This window comes from Sinocyclocheilus grahami, unplaced genomic scaffold, assembly GCF_001515645.1.
Source record: "Sinocyclocheilus grahami isolate Dianchi unplaced genomic scaffold, SAMN03320097.WGS_v1.1 scaffold662.1, whole genome shotgun sequence".
NCBI lineage: Eukaryota > Metazoa > Chordata > Actinopteri > Cypriniformes > Cyprinidae > Sinocyclocheilus > Sinocyclocheilus grahami.
The window spans coordinates 361,817-379,595 of record NW_015505841.1 but is presented as its reverse complement, the minus strand read 5'-3'; the positions used below and the strand labels follow the sequence as shown (position 1 = coordinate 379,595).

At 39.5% G+C, this 17,779-nt stretch overlaps 1 protein-coding gene across 2 annotated transcripts in view; it reads right to left on the bottom strand.

Moving 5' to 3' along the window:
- Positions 1–2,440: 2,440 nt before the first annotated feature.
- LOC107558863 (zinc finger protein 618-like) overlaps positions 2,441–17,779 on the bottom strand; it is a 75,595-nt gene continuing 60,256 nt past the window's right edge. Inside the window, exons 9-13 of one of the 2 annotated variants that reach the window (XM_016242553.1) lie at positions 15,821–15,913; positions 9,331–9,375; positions 8,928–9,005; positions 7,816–7,938; positions 2,441–7,316 (exon numbers count right to left, since the gene is read on the bottom strand). In XM_016242553.1, the coding sequence (XP_016098039.1) occupies positions 5,785–7,316; positions 7,816–7,938; positions 8,928–9,005; positions 9,331–9,375; positions 15,821–15,913 (1,871 nt within the window). In that variant the 3' untranslated portion in view covers positions 2,441–5,784. The remainder of the gene's footprint in view (positions 7,317–7,815; positions 7,939–8,927; positions 9,006–9,330; positions 9,376–15,820; positions 15,914–17,779) is intronic. The other variant, XM_016242554.1, reaches the window with a different exon arrangement.

Sequence of the window (17,779 nt, the reverse complement as noted above, 5' to 3'; positions counted from 1 at the left end):
AGGGTCAACACTGTAAATATTGACTCATTATATTTTGTTTGCTAATAAAAGTCTTAAAATCTTATATGCTTATCATTGCTTTTCAGTATACCATAGAAACATGGAAAAAATAATCTACAAATACTGAAGTAGCAAACTTTGCAAAACACAAAAATTATGTCATTGCCATAACTTTTGGCCATGACTGTATTCATCCTGCTCATTTTTATTCATTTGTCCAGCATCAATTGTAAAAGCCATCAGTCAGGATTTGGCCCAGAAGCTAATATCCAGCACGCCAGAGCGAATTCCAGAGGTTATGAAGAACAAGGGTCAACACTGTAAATATTGACTCATCATATTTTGTTTGCTAATAAAAGTCTTAAAATCTTATGATATGCTTATCATTGCTTTTCAGTATACCATAGAAACATGGAAAAAATAATCTACAAATACTGAAGCAGCAAACTTTGCAAAACACAAAAATTATGTCATTGCCATAACTTTTGGCCATGACTGTATTCATCCTGCTCATTTTTATTCATTTGTCCAGCATCAATTGTAAAATATTTTTACCATTCCAATATTATCCGGAACTCGTGGCCTAATGGTTCGTACCGGCAGAGATTGTAGGTGGGGGGAGTGAATGTACAGCACTCTCTCCACCTTCAATACCACGACTGAGGTTGCCTTGAGCAAGGCACCGAACCCCCAACTGCTCCCTGGGTGCCGCAGCATAAATGGCTGCCCACTGCTCTGGGTGTGTGTGTGTTCACTGCTGTGTGTGTGCACTTTGGATGGGATAAATGCAGAGAACTAATTCTGAGTATGGGTCACCATACTTGGCCACATGTCACGTCACTTTTATTACAGTTCCAATATTCCCAAAATTCTCTAGATTAGCTTCCCATGGAAATTTACTGCATTAAAATTAAATGCATTTTCAGATCTTTATATGTTTCTAAAGGTAAACAAAAAATAAATAAATAAATAAATATATAAATATATATATAAAACTAAACCAATATAACTAAAATAAATCCTAATTTTCACTGTCAAACACAGTTTGAAGGTCAATACTGCTGCTGTGATCAGTGAATGTAATTGCTCGAATGTAAAAGCTCAAGATGGTCGGCACTGTTATAGACGCATACACAGTATGTTTGAACCTGAGTCAGATCCCGAGTCTGAGGAAAATGAAGCAATGCAACCACAATGATTTCAACAGTCTGATTCAGCATGGTAATTTTGCTTGCACAAATCTATTATCTGTACATTTACCTAGAAGTATACTTACTGAACCAGAACACAATTGCTGCCTGGAAATCAGTGTACTCATTTGATTAGCAGAAGCTAACGATGATACACTTGGTGTCTTAATAGCATTAAGTATTGGACAGACATGAGCTGTTAAACGCACACCTCCTTAATTTGAATATGCATTTTAAGGGGCACATAGAGGAAAATGTTGTGACCTCACAACAGGGGCATTCTTGAAACAAAAACTCATTTTAAACTCCGGAGTTTGCATCGAAGTATGAAACTAGCAGTATGGTAGAATAAATTCTTACATGAGTAAACAAAGACTTTTTGTGTTTTCATTTCATGATCCCTTTAAAGTGCACTTGTTGTCGGAATGTTTAGCGTAAATGCAAGACTCGCACCACACTACAATTCTCTTTCTCGCTCTCTTTTTTTTTTAAACAACTCCCCATTAAGTTCAGTTACTGTAACATGAGCAATGCAATACAAAGAGTGACTATCCAAAATAAGTCTATAAACTTTTTTTTGCTTGTTTGAGGAGATTTTATTCACACAGCACATACTACAGGAGTAGATAGATTCTTAGAACAGCGCAGTGTACTACTGACAGTCGATACGGAGAGAAAAACTCTATCAGTCATGTTTAGAAAAATAGTGTTGTTAAAAAAGTATAAATTAGACCTACAGCTGAAACAACTTAATACACAAAATCAGAAAAATGCCTGTCAAAGACAAATGTAGGCTGGACTATAATGGGGTGGGGTGGGGGGGGGACCCTCTCAACCAAACAGAATAAACGATATTACTAATTGTTGTACATCCATAAATAGTTGTGATTAAAACAGTGTTTTATACTTCCAGAGATTAGTATTTGTCAAAAACGTGCCTGCTGCTGAAGAGCATTTTGCATTTGACCAGCTTTCATGTTTCCCCAAAACTGTACACATTCGCCCAGGAAAAAGGGGGGAAAAAAAGAAAAGAAAGGAAAACCGTCATGAAGTCTGACATATTCATAGACTGAGTTTATCAAAATAGCTGAAATGCTTGATTAGAAAACAGAGGTAAGATGTTTGGAGACTCTTTGCAAAGACAGATTTCTGAGACATTTCTGCCCTCTTGTGGTAACACAAAAAGACGACAATATTCAACAGCAGCTGTTTCTGGGCCAGGTTTATCAAAATCTTTTTTTTTTTTTTATACATATGAACATTTCTGCACATGCTAGCCAGTATCGTTATCTGTATTTTGGGGTATGTGAGATACCAAGTCCAAACAACATGCATCACAGCTCCTTTTCTTTTTAGCAGATCGATTTTGTATGACCGAAGCTCTTAAGCAATTCAGGCTAATGACTGCGTTCACACAATGGCCATGTACACGCTGGAGCTAAATACGGTTGTTACTCCTCTACTGAGTGCTTATTTGTGTTCAGATAGATCTGAACTCTTCCCTACCTCCTACTTGGGAATAAAACGACTGGAACGGCGTTTAAAGTTGGACATTAGTATTCAACCACAATCTTTAAAAAAATAAATAAAAAAGTTGAAAGATGGCGGTGACCTTAAGAGCACATGCAGGGCAACATCAAGTTTACAATGTGGTATACAAAGATGTATATTACACAAATGTATAACATACAATTTTTATTTTATTCTGGCTTGTTTTTAACAAGCTAACCTGAGCATTAAGTGTTCTTTGCTTTTGTTCATCATTGATGTGGGAACACGAATTGCTCACGTTGAGTCAGTGACAGTGTGGTTGACCTGAAGGCATTGAGCTTGGAAGCGGGAAATTTCAGTTTCCCGCCTTTGACTTCGTCTGGAACGAGGCATTAATCCACTCGACAACCGACTTAACTTGTAAAAATGTTCAGGTAGTGACAACAACATTAACATTCAATTCAAAAAGTAAGGCCAAAAAGAAGTGAACTAAACTTCTTGTTGATGACCCACTTGAATCTCTCACATTAAAAAATAAAACAAAAACAAATACTGCTTGTTGCTCATATTTTTAAGTGACCTTACTGGGAAGCCCAAAAAGCACAAAGAAGGATAAGCAGAAAAGGCAACACTGCAAAGAGCGTGCGGTTTAAAAGCAGCAGCTTCACAAGAATAATACACCAAGCGCCTGTCAACAGTGGTTTAGGCAAAACTGCATGACACAATGCGTCTTTGGTCGCTAATATTTGGTCAAGCATAACGGACACCAAATAGGTTAAACGTGTTCACAGCCGTGAAACGCCGAAACAATTGTTCGCTATAGTTTTATCATAGCAATAAACACATTCTGTGGTGTGCGTGTCAGTGTTTGGGATAAACAACCGTATTTACCAGCAGGTGTGATTCTCAAATCGACTTGCACCTACAACAGCAGAGTACCTACAATGTCTATACAGGTAACCAAAGTCAGTTCCCTTCTACATAGGGCAAATAATGCCTGTAACCATAGGAACAGATGATGATAGTCAATAGACTATAAAGGACTTTAAGGATTTCAAATTTATTAGGAACTGTTCATATATGTGGTCAAAAACTCTTCGGTACTGTTTTTCCCCCTTGTAAGCCTATTTCCTTAATACTTAAGAGTTTTGTCTCACTCTCTCTTTCACTACACGATACCACCATTTTAGATAACCTGAGAGAGGTCGACAGCCCAAAGCGCACACCTCATGCTTACCCATTTCAATGATGTGATAGACTACTTCACTGCCATTTTAGTCCTACAGCATATATAACCGAACCCTCAAAATCTGGCTTTGACTCCAGAAAATCTAAGACAATCACTATTGTTACTGAATGCGGTTGTCATTCTTTTATAAGATCTGCACATGAACAAAACCTTATTTAGCACTCAAAATAGGACTGACAACAGTATTTCTGCTGCTGTGTGAACACTGACATATGCACTATAGATCTCTTCCACTTTATTAAAGAAAAAAAAAACTCTTATATTGTCTGCATGCATATCTGTATAATCACACAAAGATGTTCAAGGCATTACAAGACAAACTATATAATACTAAATCACATCTTTCCTTGGAGAAACTACTGCAAAATATTCTTGAAGATCATTTATTTTATTATGGAAGTGAAAATTGTTACTTCTGTCTGTTTACTAGAACAATTTTGAAATGAACAGTTGTTCAAAGGCAGTGGAAATTTATGAGGGAGAAACCGTTATGAGGAAGCATGGGTATTATAAGATAAAACTACAAATCTGTCCGGAAATGGCAATTATTCACAATGACAAACTACTTTTAAAAGATACTTTATTCCTAATCTAGGCAATGATTTTATTCTAGTTAATGTTATCACTAATCTAATTACCTGCTGTAGATAAATGAGGAAAATAATGATAAGAGAAATCCAGTGCATAAATAATGAAATATTTGTTTAGCTTTATCCTCTTAAAATGCATTCAAACAATAATGCAGTTAGCTGCCTCTGTTCAAGGAGGTTTGTACCGAGACAGTGAGAGACAGACAGTTTCTGTATTTCATAGCCCTATTCCCACTTTTTCAGAAACAAGATCTGAATAAAAAAAATAAAAAAATAAATAAATCAGATCCACTGGACTGGAACATCAGATCATTCCTATGTACTTCCATAACCCAATATTATTGGGGATCCAATCTTGGGGTTTAAGTGGCTGTTTCAGGTATTGCAGATTGTATTGTAGAAGGAAATGATCCCAGTGAGCTGCAATGGGGGGAAAAAAGGCTGCTACAAAGGTGCAAGGCATCAACGTCAGCTTGATAGTATAACTTCTGCTACGGAACATTTATTGCAACGTTATTGTGAGAACTGACAAAAAAAGAATTAAAATAAATAATTGCAAAATCATTTAACTATATGACCCAAGTATAAATTTTAAGTTCTGCTGGCCTTAAACTCCTGAGGCTGAACAAGAGCTTAACACACTCAAACCGGTTAACTGAGATTACTGAATCAGGGCCTGCCTACGACAAGACTTACACCTCTACAAGCTTGATCTGCCCTCTGATAAACTGCTAAAGAGAGGTATCGTTCGGATGTCACAGCAAAGAGTGTTTGTGGTTTTCATAAAGGCGTAATTGCAAAGAAATGGCTTTTTCTAAGTACCCCGTTTTTTCCTTCTCTAGATGGAAAGTATGTTGTGTATGATTTCAATAATCCATTGACTAAATTTCAGATGGATTCCACAGAAAGAAAAGAGACATGGATGAACCACATACTGATAAAAACACATCACAATTTTAAGCGATAGTTTAACCGAAACATCGAAAACACAACTTCCGTGTCCTCGCGCAGACTGTATTTTCATCAAGTTGCTTCTGTTGCCACTGCCAATGTCAAGCTACTGTATGGTCTGAAGGGGTGTTTGTGAATTAGTTGTCAATGTACCTTTTTCCTTGGTAAATTTCTATCATGTGCCTCATTGATGGACACTTACGGTAAAACAGGATTTTTGGAAGGGGTAAAGAGAAGTGACCGGTACATCTGGTTCAAAAAGTCTCCATTTCAAACAGTCTATGGTGCCATTAGCTGAAAGTCCTGAGCCATCTCAAGCAAAATTGCTCTTGAGGAAGACCAGCTTGTTCATCTCCTCGGCAGTGACCTGCTGCTTTCTTTTCATGGCTAAGGTCTCCTCGCAGATGTTCACACACTCTCCATGCACAGCTACAGCCGGTACAGCCAGCAACCACAGCGCTAACCGCGACAGCCTGGGGTATCTGTCCATGACCGAACTCCAGTACTGCAACAGGTCACCTGTGCCATTGAAGAGTGGTTCGCCGAGGTACTGGAACAACTCTTTTCGTACCTGTGGCTCTTCAGCATCGCACGATGGCCTCTCCAATCCACAGTCCAGGCGGCCACGCTTTGGTGCTGACGGTCCTTCGCTATCCCGCTCGTCCACAGACATACCCCCAGAACCACTGCTTCTTGATTCCCTCATATTAGCAGCCATGTCACACACCCTTGAGATAATATCCTCATGCTGGTATGCAGGGACAGGCCGCAGCTTAAGCTGTGGATCCAGGATCATTGCGACTTGATGGACGCGTTCCACTTTGAAGTTCTCCTTCAGGGCTTCTAGGAAGTAGTGGCAGAGCTTACTGCCAGCACCCGCTTCACCGGCTTTGGAGGTGAAAAGTTTTTCGAGACGGAGGTAGACGGGAAGGACGTGTTGGAGTGTGGGGCAGCGTTCCACACTCAGTTCCTGTGCTGCCTGTCTTAGCGGCGCAAGCAAACATGCAAGCGTGCCAAGCAGGTGCTTGTTCAGGCCTTGCAAGAGTGGCACAGTGCTCTTCGAACGGCCATACGCTTCACAGGTGGCCTCAAAGTTCTCGTGTACCTTGAGCAAGGCCTCTGCAACTGCATCCCAGCAGGGCAGAGCGACAGGGTCTTCTGCAGCTTTCCCTTCTTGACTGAAGCTGGTCGTTGCAGAAATGTCGCGACATGTAGCCAGAAGCTCTCCTAGTTCATGGAGCCCTCGTGCTTGCAGGCTGCGGCGACCGAGAACGGCCTGAACCGTGGCTGTTAGAGAGCAACCTGCGCAACGAAGGCCAATTCCGGTGCGACCGCAAAAGGCTACCGAAGACAAGCGTGGCTCTGTCACGTAGACTGTGCGGATTTCCGACATGACAAACTCTGACAGAACATTCTGGACCCAGTGGTGTATTTGCTCAGGACTCTCCCTTAACGAGGCCTCCTTGAGTCCCAGGACGTAGCGCCGGAGGCGAACACCCTCTACTTGATACGCTGTCAGCAAATAGCAGGAGTCTGGTCCTATAGTCTGGGAATGGCAGGTCACTGCAATGCCCAAGGATGAGTTGGAACCCAGGGCGCAGGTGACTTTTACTTTGACCTGATTGTACATACGGGGGAGCTGTTTTAATGCCAGTGAGCTCATATCTCCCAGGGCTTCACGAATGGAGTAGGCCCCATTACGTGAACCCGTGTCCACCAGGGTCTGTGCAAGCTTCAGGAAGTCTTTGCTGCTGAGGACGCCAAGAAGGCCAAGGTCTACGCACATTACTCTCAGTAAACGTTCAGCTACTTGTTGTCTCTCCTTTTCTGGAAGTAATCTGTTCTCTGCAAAAGCAGAATGAGACAAATGAATTAAGCTTTGTCATCTCTACAAGTTAACTGTTACAAAACATCCATAAGCAACAGCAATAGCTGCAACCCATCAAAACAAAAAATGCAGTTAAAATTTCTGGGGCACATACAAGAGTGACACTAACTTCTTAGAGAGGACACGTATGGCACTTTTGCCTCTTATAAATCTATAAATAAAACTTGAGGAGTGTGCATTGTGGATTAATCAGAGGCTTCCTTGATTCCCAAATAAACATAGCAAATCAGCGAGGACACCCACATTAATTTACTTTGTAACAAATGTAAACTTTAACATGAGCTGAAAATGTACTGAAAATTGAGCGACCATAACCAAGTTAATAACAACAGCAGTCAAGAAACATAGAAACTGGTTAGCTTTACTTTGTTGGCCCAAGCAAAGAATAAACTTAATCAAGTGTGTTGTGAAATGAGTTTGAATGGATTCTGGTAGTGCTTGTCAGAAAGAACTCACGAAAAGATGGTATGTGGTTCCTCTGTTGTGCCGGCTGAGGAGATTTCCACATCTGCTCCTGTGTGGCTACAGGCGCTTGGCATGGTTTCGGAGACCCATCTTTAACATGGTTCTCATTATCAGCTAAAAGAGGATTAAAACAGAAGGAAGAAAGGACACATTATGTACTCATTCTTGGGAAAAGCATTGGTATTAATTGAAAAACAACAAGATAAACACACTGAGGGGTGAAAACAAATGAAAATGATCAAGGTACATGCAGAATGAACAATTTTCTGAGCTGATTTTGACAGAAAATCTGTGAAATTGACCTGCGCATTCTAAAATTACCCATTATACATCATATAGAGTTCCCAATGATCAATAATTTTAACTTTTTGTGTGCAAAGAAAACAAAAATAATGACTTTATTCAACAATTCTTCTCCTCCTCATCCCGTCTGCAGCAGTGCATTGCTAATGTGGAGAGTACCACGACGCATGCGCTTAAAGCCATTATTTTTGTTTTCTTTGCGCACAAAAAGTATTCTCGTAGCTTCATAAAATTACGGTTGAACCCCTGATGTCGCATGGACTATTTTACCGATGTCCTTGCTACGTTTCTGGACCTGGGAACATTGCTGTTGTGTTGCTGTCTATGGAGGGTCTGAGAGCTCTCGGATTTAATCAAAAATATCTTAATTTGTGTTCCGAAGATGAACGAAGGTCTTACGGGTTTGGAACGACATGAGGGTGAGTAATCAATGAGAGAATTTTCATTTTTGGGTGAACTAACCCGTTAAACATAAGGGAGTATGCTGGGCGTGGGAAATTGAACAAATAAATGACAATAAAATGGCAATATGATTGAGTTTTGATGGAACTGTGCAGGTGCAGATTCCATGCACGAGTAAAGATGTTAAGTTTACGGATCAGACAGAGCAAAAAGCACATGATGAAAACAAACTCGATATATTATGCAGTGCTCACATAATGCAATCTGTAAAAATGTTCCCTTTGCATAAAACAGTTACCCAAGTGGTGATGCAAAGAAATAATGTAAACAAAACAGAGTGAGTCCAAATTTGGATGAGCTCACAGCTGAAAATGTTTTCATTTTCTGGGCTCACTCACCAGCATGGGACTGCATGTGCTCCAGGAGGTTGTTGTAGAACTGGAACTGAATTCCACAGGCTCCACACGTGTAGGTTTCTGGAACACAACGTCCAGTTTCTCTCAGAACACAGCAATGTTCTCATAACAGAGCGTAACCGGCTAGCCTCACATAAGAGCACTACATACAGCTAACAAATTTAGGTCAGCGTCAGGTATTCAGGCAAAAGGTTTTTACTTAAAGGTTTTAACAAACCTGCAAGGTTTGAAAGCCATGCAAATGGCACAAAAATGGGCACGAGTGAAGTCAGTCATGATTTACAAAAATAAATAAAAATATGGACTATATGGAACATGAGAAGAGTGATATCAAGTGAAAAAAAATAAAAATAAAATAAAATAAACATATTTCCAAAATACATACTCTGAGGACTGGGACGGGAAGAATAGGTCCGGCTGTTTGGAGTATCTGAAAGACAAAAATCCATGTTATTATTAACCATGAGTACACTTGCATGCAAAGTGTAACACTTTATAGGAAAGGTTTGAAAATTAATACAAAGGCCCCAAAAAGTATTACAGAACTTAGCCTTATAAAACTTACAGTGTCATATTTGATACACAATAGTCGTTATTATCATATTCAATAATTTAGTTTTAGTGAAGTAAAAGGCCTTTTAGTATCATTGTAAAAAAAAAAAAAACACCTTCAGATCGTAGTACACTTTTAACCTTGATTTTTGTGACTTTTATAAAGTCAATTTAAGAATAACTTATACATTTTTAATATTTCAAGACATTTTTATATCTTACTGGACAGACGCAACTTAGGTTTACTTGATTATCCATAAATATTTTTTTTAGAAAAATCATGTTAAAATCTGAGGACCAAATAATTTAGTTTTAGTGAAATAAAAGGCCTTTTAGTATCATTGTAAAAAAAAAAAAAAACACCTTCAGATCGTAGTACACTTTTAACTTGATTTTTGTAGACTTTTATAAAGTCAATTTAAGAATAACTTATACATTTTTAATATTTCAAGACATTTTTATATCTTACTGGACAGACGCAACTTAGGTTTACTTGATTATCCATAAATATTTTTTTTAGAAAAATCATGTTAAAATCTGAGGACCAAATATGATCATCAGGCTTTTGAGGAACGCTTATTTATTCATCTCTCAATCATACTTGTACTGCATTGCATCCTAACAGTGCGTGCATAATTATTAGGCACGTTGATATTCTGATATTTTTTTTCCCAAGCACATTTTACCAATTCCAAACCACATCAATCTTAATAACTACTATTTATTTTGTATTTAATCATGTATAAGTGATATATAATTGTCCAAGAAGGCTGGAAGTGAATTCAGGTGTGCAGAATTATTAGGCACATTTCTTTTACAGATAAAATGAGCCAAAAAAGAGATTCAACTCGGAATGAAAAGTCAAAAATGATAAAATCCCCATGAGAAATATTCAAAACTAATGCAATACCACAATTGCAAAATGAAGGCATGACAATTGGACCGCAAAATGCTCATTGGGTCAGCGGGGTCAGAAAAAAAAAAGCAGGTGGAGAAGAAAATACATAACTGCAAAAGAATTAAGGTGAATAATTAGGTGTAAAACCATCAGGGACCATTTAGTCTCTAGCACCACCATTTTCCAGAACTGCAACCTTCCTGGAGTCTCTAGAAGTGCAAGGTGTCATGTTGTCAGAGACTTTGCTTGGGTAAAAAAAGCCAAAAAAATTACCCTCACTTAATAAGAATAACATGCTGAAGTATTGTGAAATACATAAAGACTGATTTTGTATAGGTTTTATAGACACATAAGTTGAGAGTGACTCTTGAAGGACCAGCACCACATCCTCTTGTACCACTGTTTGTAGAATTTATCTTCCAGAATCTGGCAGTAAGTTTTAGGAGCTAATTTTAGTTAATTTATTTTAAAATTAGGAGGCGGTCTTCCGGTCCCCTGCCGCCATCCGGCGATTTCTCTATTAGAGGAGCCCCCGCATGCCTCACTCTCTCCTCAGAGATTCACCTTCGAGGGAGTGGCTTATCAATACACGGACCTTCCCTTTGGACTGTCCCTAGCTCGTCGCACTTTTACAAAGTGCATGGATGTGGCTCTTTCCCCACTGAGACAGATGGGAATCCGCATTCTGAATTACCTCGACGACTGGCTCATTCTGGCCCAGTCGGAGGGACAAGCTAGATTCTCACAGATCCTTCCTCCTCAGCCAATTAGAATGCCTGGGACTCAGGGTCAATTTTGCCAAGAGTGTACTGTCCCCCAGCCAACAGATATCGTTCTCGGGAACAGCTCTCGACTCAGCCCAAACGAGGGTGGTAGTCATGCCAGAACGTGCACTGGCCATTAAGCAGCTAGCGGCCTCATTCAAAATTGGAGCCTCTCACCCTCTCAAGGCGTTTCAAAAGATGCTGGGCCTCATGGCCTCCACGTCTCCAGTACTTCAGTTGGGCCTACTTCGCATGTGGCCCCTTCAGTACTGGCTGAAACCGCGTGTTCCGCCCCACACCTGGCATCTCGGACGCCTTCGTGTCAAGGTGGGCCAGGCCTGCGTAGCAGCTCTGGCCCCTTGGAAAGACCATCAGTGGATGGAACGGGGCATGCCCTTGGGAATGGTCTGCAGAAGGAAGGTGGTCTCGACAGACGCTTCCAACACAGGTTGGGGAGCTATGTGCGACGGTAAACTGTCTTTCGGTTAATGGTCGAAAGAGGAGGGTCGGCTTCACATCAACTGCCTGGAAATGCTAGCAGTATGTTTGGGCCTTCGCACCCTTCTGCCAGACCTGAGGGAACACCACGTCTTAGTCCGTTCGGACAGCATGACGGTGGTGTCTTATATAAATCACCAGGGCAGTCTCTCCTCGAAGCGCCTCTTCATTCTGGTAGAGCGCCTCTTGGAATAGGCTCAGCTCAACTTGCATTCACCGAGAGCAACGCATGTGCCGGGCAGGCTGAACCAGAGAGCAGACATGCTATATCAGAGCAATGTCCCCTCGGACGAGTGGATGCTCCACCCTAGGGATGTAACGGCCGACACATAAATCACTTCAAGTTTTATATTTAAAAATCAACAAACAACAAATAAAATTACTTTTTGTTTGCATAATCACTAAAACAATAACATTATCAAAGATGTTTGGATTTTAAATGACAACTGTTTAATAGCATGTTGAAATATATGTAAATGTTCAAATAAAGCTTTGAAAAAGTTTCATAAAAAGGTAAACCTCACATTTCAGCCTTTAAATAAAGAAAAGATATAAGTCAAAATGATAATTGATTAATAAATGATTATATGTATTTTCTCTGCCCCATAAATAATTCTAGATAACTTATCTGAATTGTTTAAATGTGTAGAATCCACATAAGCTTGTTTTTCATCAACCGGTCAAAATTTACAGCAGGGCATGCAAATTCGGTCCATTTTTGGCCAGACAGAAACTGCACACAGGCTGAATGTAAATATAAGTCTCTGTAAATCCACTCGCTGACAGCAGGTGGCGCTTATAGAAAGGCTGAATTACAGCGGTTTCCCATAACCTCCGTGGACAAAGCAGTATTGTGATTAAGAACACTTCCTTTAGGCATTATATAGAGCGAAGATGAAAACAAAATGCCATCGAATCATTTCTGAAGACAGTCAGAACCTTCAGAGGTACATTCATATAATTAATTAATCCATATACTAATTTGTATAATTCCCTTAGCACTCTTTTAAAACCTCTAAAAACTATAAAAACTACTCTGCCTGATGTGTGCATGTGAGACTGTTACTTAAAACTGTGCTTTATGCTGGACAGTATTTATTTATCGCGAGTTGTTCAAATAGCGGTAATCTATTACGGTTTTAATGATAATTAAAAGATGAAACGGTAATACTAACCGTGGGGAATTTTATCATGATTTATCGTCAAACCGGTAATCGTTACATCCCTACTCCACCCACAAATGGTTCGCAAAATCTGGGACCTCTTCGCCTCAGAAGACAACTCTCTTTGCCAAACTTCTTTTTCGAAGGACAAGGATGCATTGGCCCACGACTGGCCAAACCTCCCCCTTTACAGTTTTCCCCCGATCACTCTGATTCCCACAGGTAATCAGGCGAATCAGGGAACGGAAGCACAGGGTTCTGTTAGTGGCCCCGCTCTGGAGGAACAAACACTGGTTCGCAGAGCTGTCTCGGCTGCTCTCTGCAGCCCCGTGGCCCATCCTCCTGAGACATTACCTCTTCTCTCAGGCGAACAGAACAATATGATACCCACAGCCAGAGCTGTGGGCTCTGCACCTTTGGCTTCTCGATGTGAGCCTGCAGACCTCTTCGAAAGCATGCTAAATACAATCTCTTAGGCTAGGGCACCATCTACGAGATGACTCTATGCCCTTAAATGGTCTGTCTTCTCCGCCTGGTGTACAGCCTGCGGCGTAGACCCAATTTCCTGCGTCACATCTCTGATATTGTCATTCCTGCAAGAGCTGTTGGATAAGGGCTGTTCCCCTTCCACGCTCAAGGTCTATGTAGAAGCCATAGCAGCCTCTCACGCTCCTTTAGCTGGCCAATAGGTGGGCAAGAACAACATAGTTGTTCGGTTTTTGAAGGGGTCTAGGAGGCTCAACCCGCCTTGATTATACTTGGTCCCTTCTGGGCCCCTTTCTGTTGCTTATGGCAAGTTCAAGTATTGTCGTTCCTCTAGCATAGCACGGCGGGATTATAGTATCGAATGGGAACGTACTCCGTTACTAACGTAACCTCGGTTCCCTGAAATACGGGAATGAGTACTGCTTTGCTGGCCGTGCTATGTAGCTGCACGACTCAGTCGTCGCTTCAGTCGAAGTAACCTGAGGATCGCCTGGCGAAATGCCCGCTTATATAGCCAGATGGACCTGCCCATTCTGGCGGGCTTCGTTGTCATAGGCGCGTGCAGCTCTGCTGACGAGCCATTGGTTAGTTTTTAATTCACTGCACAAACCAATGTCCGTGCAGTTACACTGCGTTATTGAAAAGGCTTCAGTCATCTGAGAAAAAGGAGTTTTCCCCATAGCGCCTTAAGCAAAACGCAGTACTCGCTCCCGTATTTCAGGGAACCAAGGTTACGTTAGTAACAGAGTACGCTAGTCTGACTTATTTTGAATCAAATAAACTGACAATAAGCCAGACTAACTGAAATAAATCTGGTTTATTTGGTAAACTTGTTTTATGAAACAGGCCCCTGGGGAAACTAATCAAGGGTAACCAATGAACAAACAGACTACAAACGGACTACAAACACCCCCGGAAGACAGGAAGTGACAAAAAGTCCAAGACGAGGCACAGAGAACATGCAACAAAAACAAAAAAGAGTTGACTTGAAGAAAGCAATCTTTTATTTTCTAAAACCAAAATAAAACTGTGTACCTCAAAATTGCAAAAAACAAAACAAAGACAACAACAACAACATCCTTCAAAAAGGCCTCTTCAGTATAGCGGCTAGATAAGATAATGTTAAGTAAAATTAAAATTAAAAAGTCAAAGCCTGGATGTGCTGGATTCGGCCTCATTGCCAGCTGCAGTCATGTCTTCTCGTATATAAAACACCTGTGATTCACAAGTACTTGCTAAGTAACTCATGTTCATGTAATGTAGTCTTGTTGACAAGTTTGGGTGAGTAAGGGCAAAACGCACAAGATATAGTATTATCGGTGCCCTGTAGTAGTAGGCAGTACCATGTCTTTTGTAGCAGAAATAAACTGCTGCAGAAAAAGCTAGGTGCCATTCAAAATGTAATGTGTAACAACAAAACTTATTACAAATGTAGTGGAGTAAAGAGTACAGATACTTATTCAAAACTGTAGTGAAGTAGAGAGTAAAAGTTGCTAATATCTTTGATTCTCAGTAAAATTACAAAGTATCCGAAAAGATACTCAAGTACAGTAATTGGTTACATTTACTCGTATTATTAGGTACTTTACTTTATTATTTTATTAGTTATATATACACTTTACACCTCTGACAAAGGGGAAGGATATTAAGCAAGAACAGGCTCTCATTTTTGTGATATTTGCAGTATTTAGATGTAAATGGTCATGTACGAGTATTCACTACTGCAGTAAACTGGAGGCCATTCCAGCCTCATATTTGAACAATTCAAGCTCATGTTTAAATAAAAATCGAATTTTCCAGTTTGTAGCGATGCAACTCCAGTTGAAATGATAAGATCATTCTGCCAAATGGTGTACTATCTTTTCATAATTTAGTTTGATTTTACCAGCACATTTCTGTACAGAATGTTTTATGAATCTGTTACAATGCAAAGCAGCTTTGGCAAATGAAAGATTGTGCAACACACGCACAATGAACCCTCAACCGGTTAAGCAAACAGTGTTACTCAATTCACAAGTGAAGAGGTTACCAATTCATAAAAGAGGTCATTATAGCTAGAGAAAGCACTGAAATGCACCATAGAAATCTGTCTGTTTAATTTTTTAGTTGGAAAATGTAAAAACTAAATTATGACTGTTTTGAAGTCAATCAACCTTGACTGACATATAAGAAAAAGAAAGTGTTGAATATGTGCCCTTTAAGAGACATTGTAAAAAAATTTGTAAACTCAAGAGTGAAGACACAGTTGAGTCCTTGTAGAGCGCATTACTAAACGAAACAACCACTTTCCAGTAAAAGCATCTATTCATCCTTAAACAAGATAAGTTGCAAAAGATACGCTTAATTTAAAGGGAAAACAAGTTTATTTTTACCATCTTTTTTGGAGGTTGGTCTGCAGAGAGATGCTGCAGTCCTTTGATTATGACAGTAAAATATCACTGTGAGCAAAGGCAAACACTTCACGAGATTCAAATAGCAAGGGTGAAAGATTTTAAAAATTTCAGAGTAACTTACCACTCGAGTTCTGGGAATTGTTGATGTCGGCACGACTGGACTGGCCTGACTGGCCTGACATTTTCCCTTCCATTTTAAGGCCATAATTTCCCTCTGCAAAGGTAAAAATCAAAGAAGCTTAAATAATACATATCAGTCAAAGATAAAAAAAAACTTAAATGCTCATTTCATCCTTAGTGCATCACTCAAAATAAAACAGGTATGTTCCATGAATAGAGATGAAATGGGTCTTTAAAGCAATTTCTCCTTGATTTATGGGAATTGTAAGCTGATCAATAACTTTTTTTGGCAAGCAACATATGTAATACTTTATATGAAATCTTGTGATATTTGTTTTGCCAGTGCTTGTTTTGTGGAAGGTTCCTAAGAATGTAAATATGTGAGTTGTCAGGTCATCATTTTTCTTCACATCTAGAGTGTTAAGTCACACGGCATTTACTCCTCGGGTGAATGGCTCAGACAAACAAAGAAAAAGTTCAATGTCCAGAACAAAGTGCCCATAAACAAATATGTCAGCACACCAGACAAGCAAAAGCCATTGGGATGAACGGGAATGCTAACGGAGAGCTTTCTCCATGGACAGGATATAGAAATCTTTGCACAAATTTAATTCTACAAGTATGCAATAGCTCAATGAGCTTGTGCAAAATTCCAATCCGCAAAAGACCTTTAAACTTTATTCTGTAACATTACAGACAGAATACAACACGTTAAAATGTAAAAGTACCGCTGATCAATGTAATTTTCTTATTCAGTATCATTGCTTAAATTACAATAAGGTATCAAAATAAGTAAGTACATGAATATTGTAAAGCAAAACTGTATAAGATACTAGAGGTTGACCGATTCATCGGTATTGCCAATTAATCGCCACCCATAGTTGCTCGCCGGAACTATCGGTTATTGGCAAAAATCCATGCCGATAGTTTCCAGTTTGCGTCCGTTGCTGGAGTGGCAGAGAAGCTGGCATTATACATGAGAGCTGCCTCTAGAGGCGGAAATCACTGACAGCACATGTTATTTATTTTGACATGTGACACTGCGTGCTGCACAGAAAGGGAAACTCCAGGCGCGCATATAAATACAGCCGAAAGAAAATCCTGCCGCGGAACGGAGCGCCATTCACATAGTTTTCTATTAAACTACATTATATTTGTTCCAAATCGTTGTGAATGTACATAATGACACCCTAGGCTATAAATTATGTATTGTGCATTTTCAGCAAAAAGTTTGTGTTTCTGTGGCTTTAATAAAGTCTGTATGCTTCATATAGAGACCTGTAAAAGATCGCATTTTCTCTTTCCGCCTGCTTTGTTTTTTTTTTTTTTAAACACTGAACTTCAAACTCATTTATGCCACATTGTTCATTCTTGAAGCAAACTTAAGTCTGTTTGGTGATTAAATAAACCGTTTTAGACCACGACTTGAATTGAATGTGACGCGTCTGGAGTTGTGTGTGTGTGTGTGATACCTGTGAGTTCTCCTAGACACAGCCCTGCGCTTTTGACCGGTGTGTGACTAACGTTTTTTTTTTTTTTTTTTGGATTAGATAATCATCAAGTGTTCTAAAATAGAAGCAAATAAAGTGTGAGTACACATACAATATCAATATGTATGTAATTTTAATGCTATGGCATTGTGTATATATTTAAAGATGGCTATCTTTAAGCATGACTGTTGAAATTAAATGGTAATACTTAACAATAAGAGTCCATTTGTAGCATTAATAAAAACTGTGGACGTATTGTTCCTTGTTAGAGTGTGTTAATTTCAACATTCACTATTACTAATAGGCTACATTTAAAAATTTTAAAGGAGACATATTATGCCCCTTTTCACAATATGTAATATAAGTCTCTGGTGTCCCCAGAATGTGTCTGTGAAGTTTCAGCTCAAAATACTCCACAGATCATTTATGATATCATTTTGAAAAAGCCTATTTTGAGTGGAAGCAGAAAT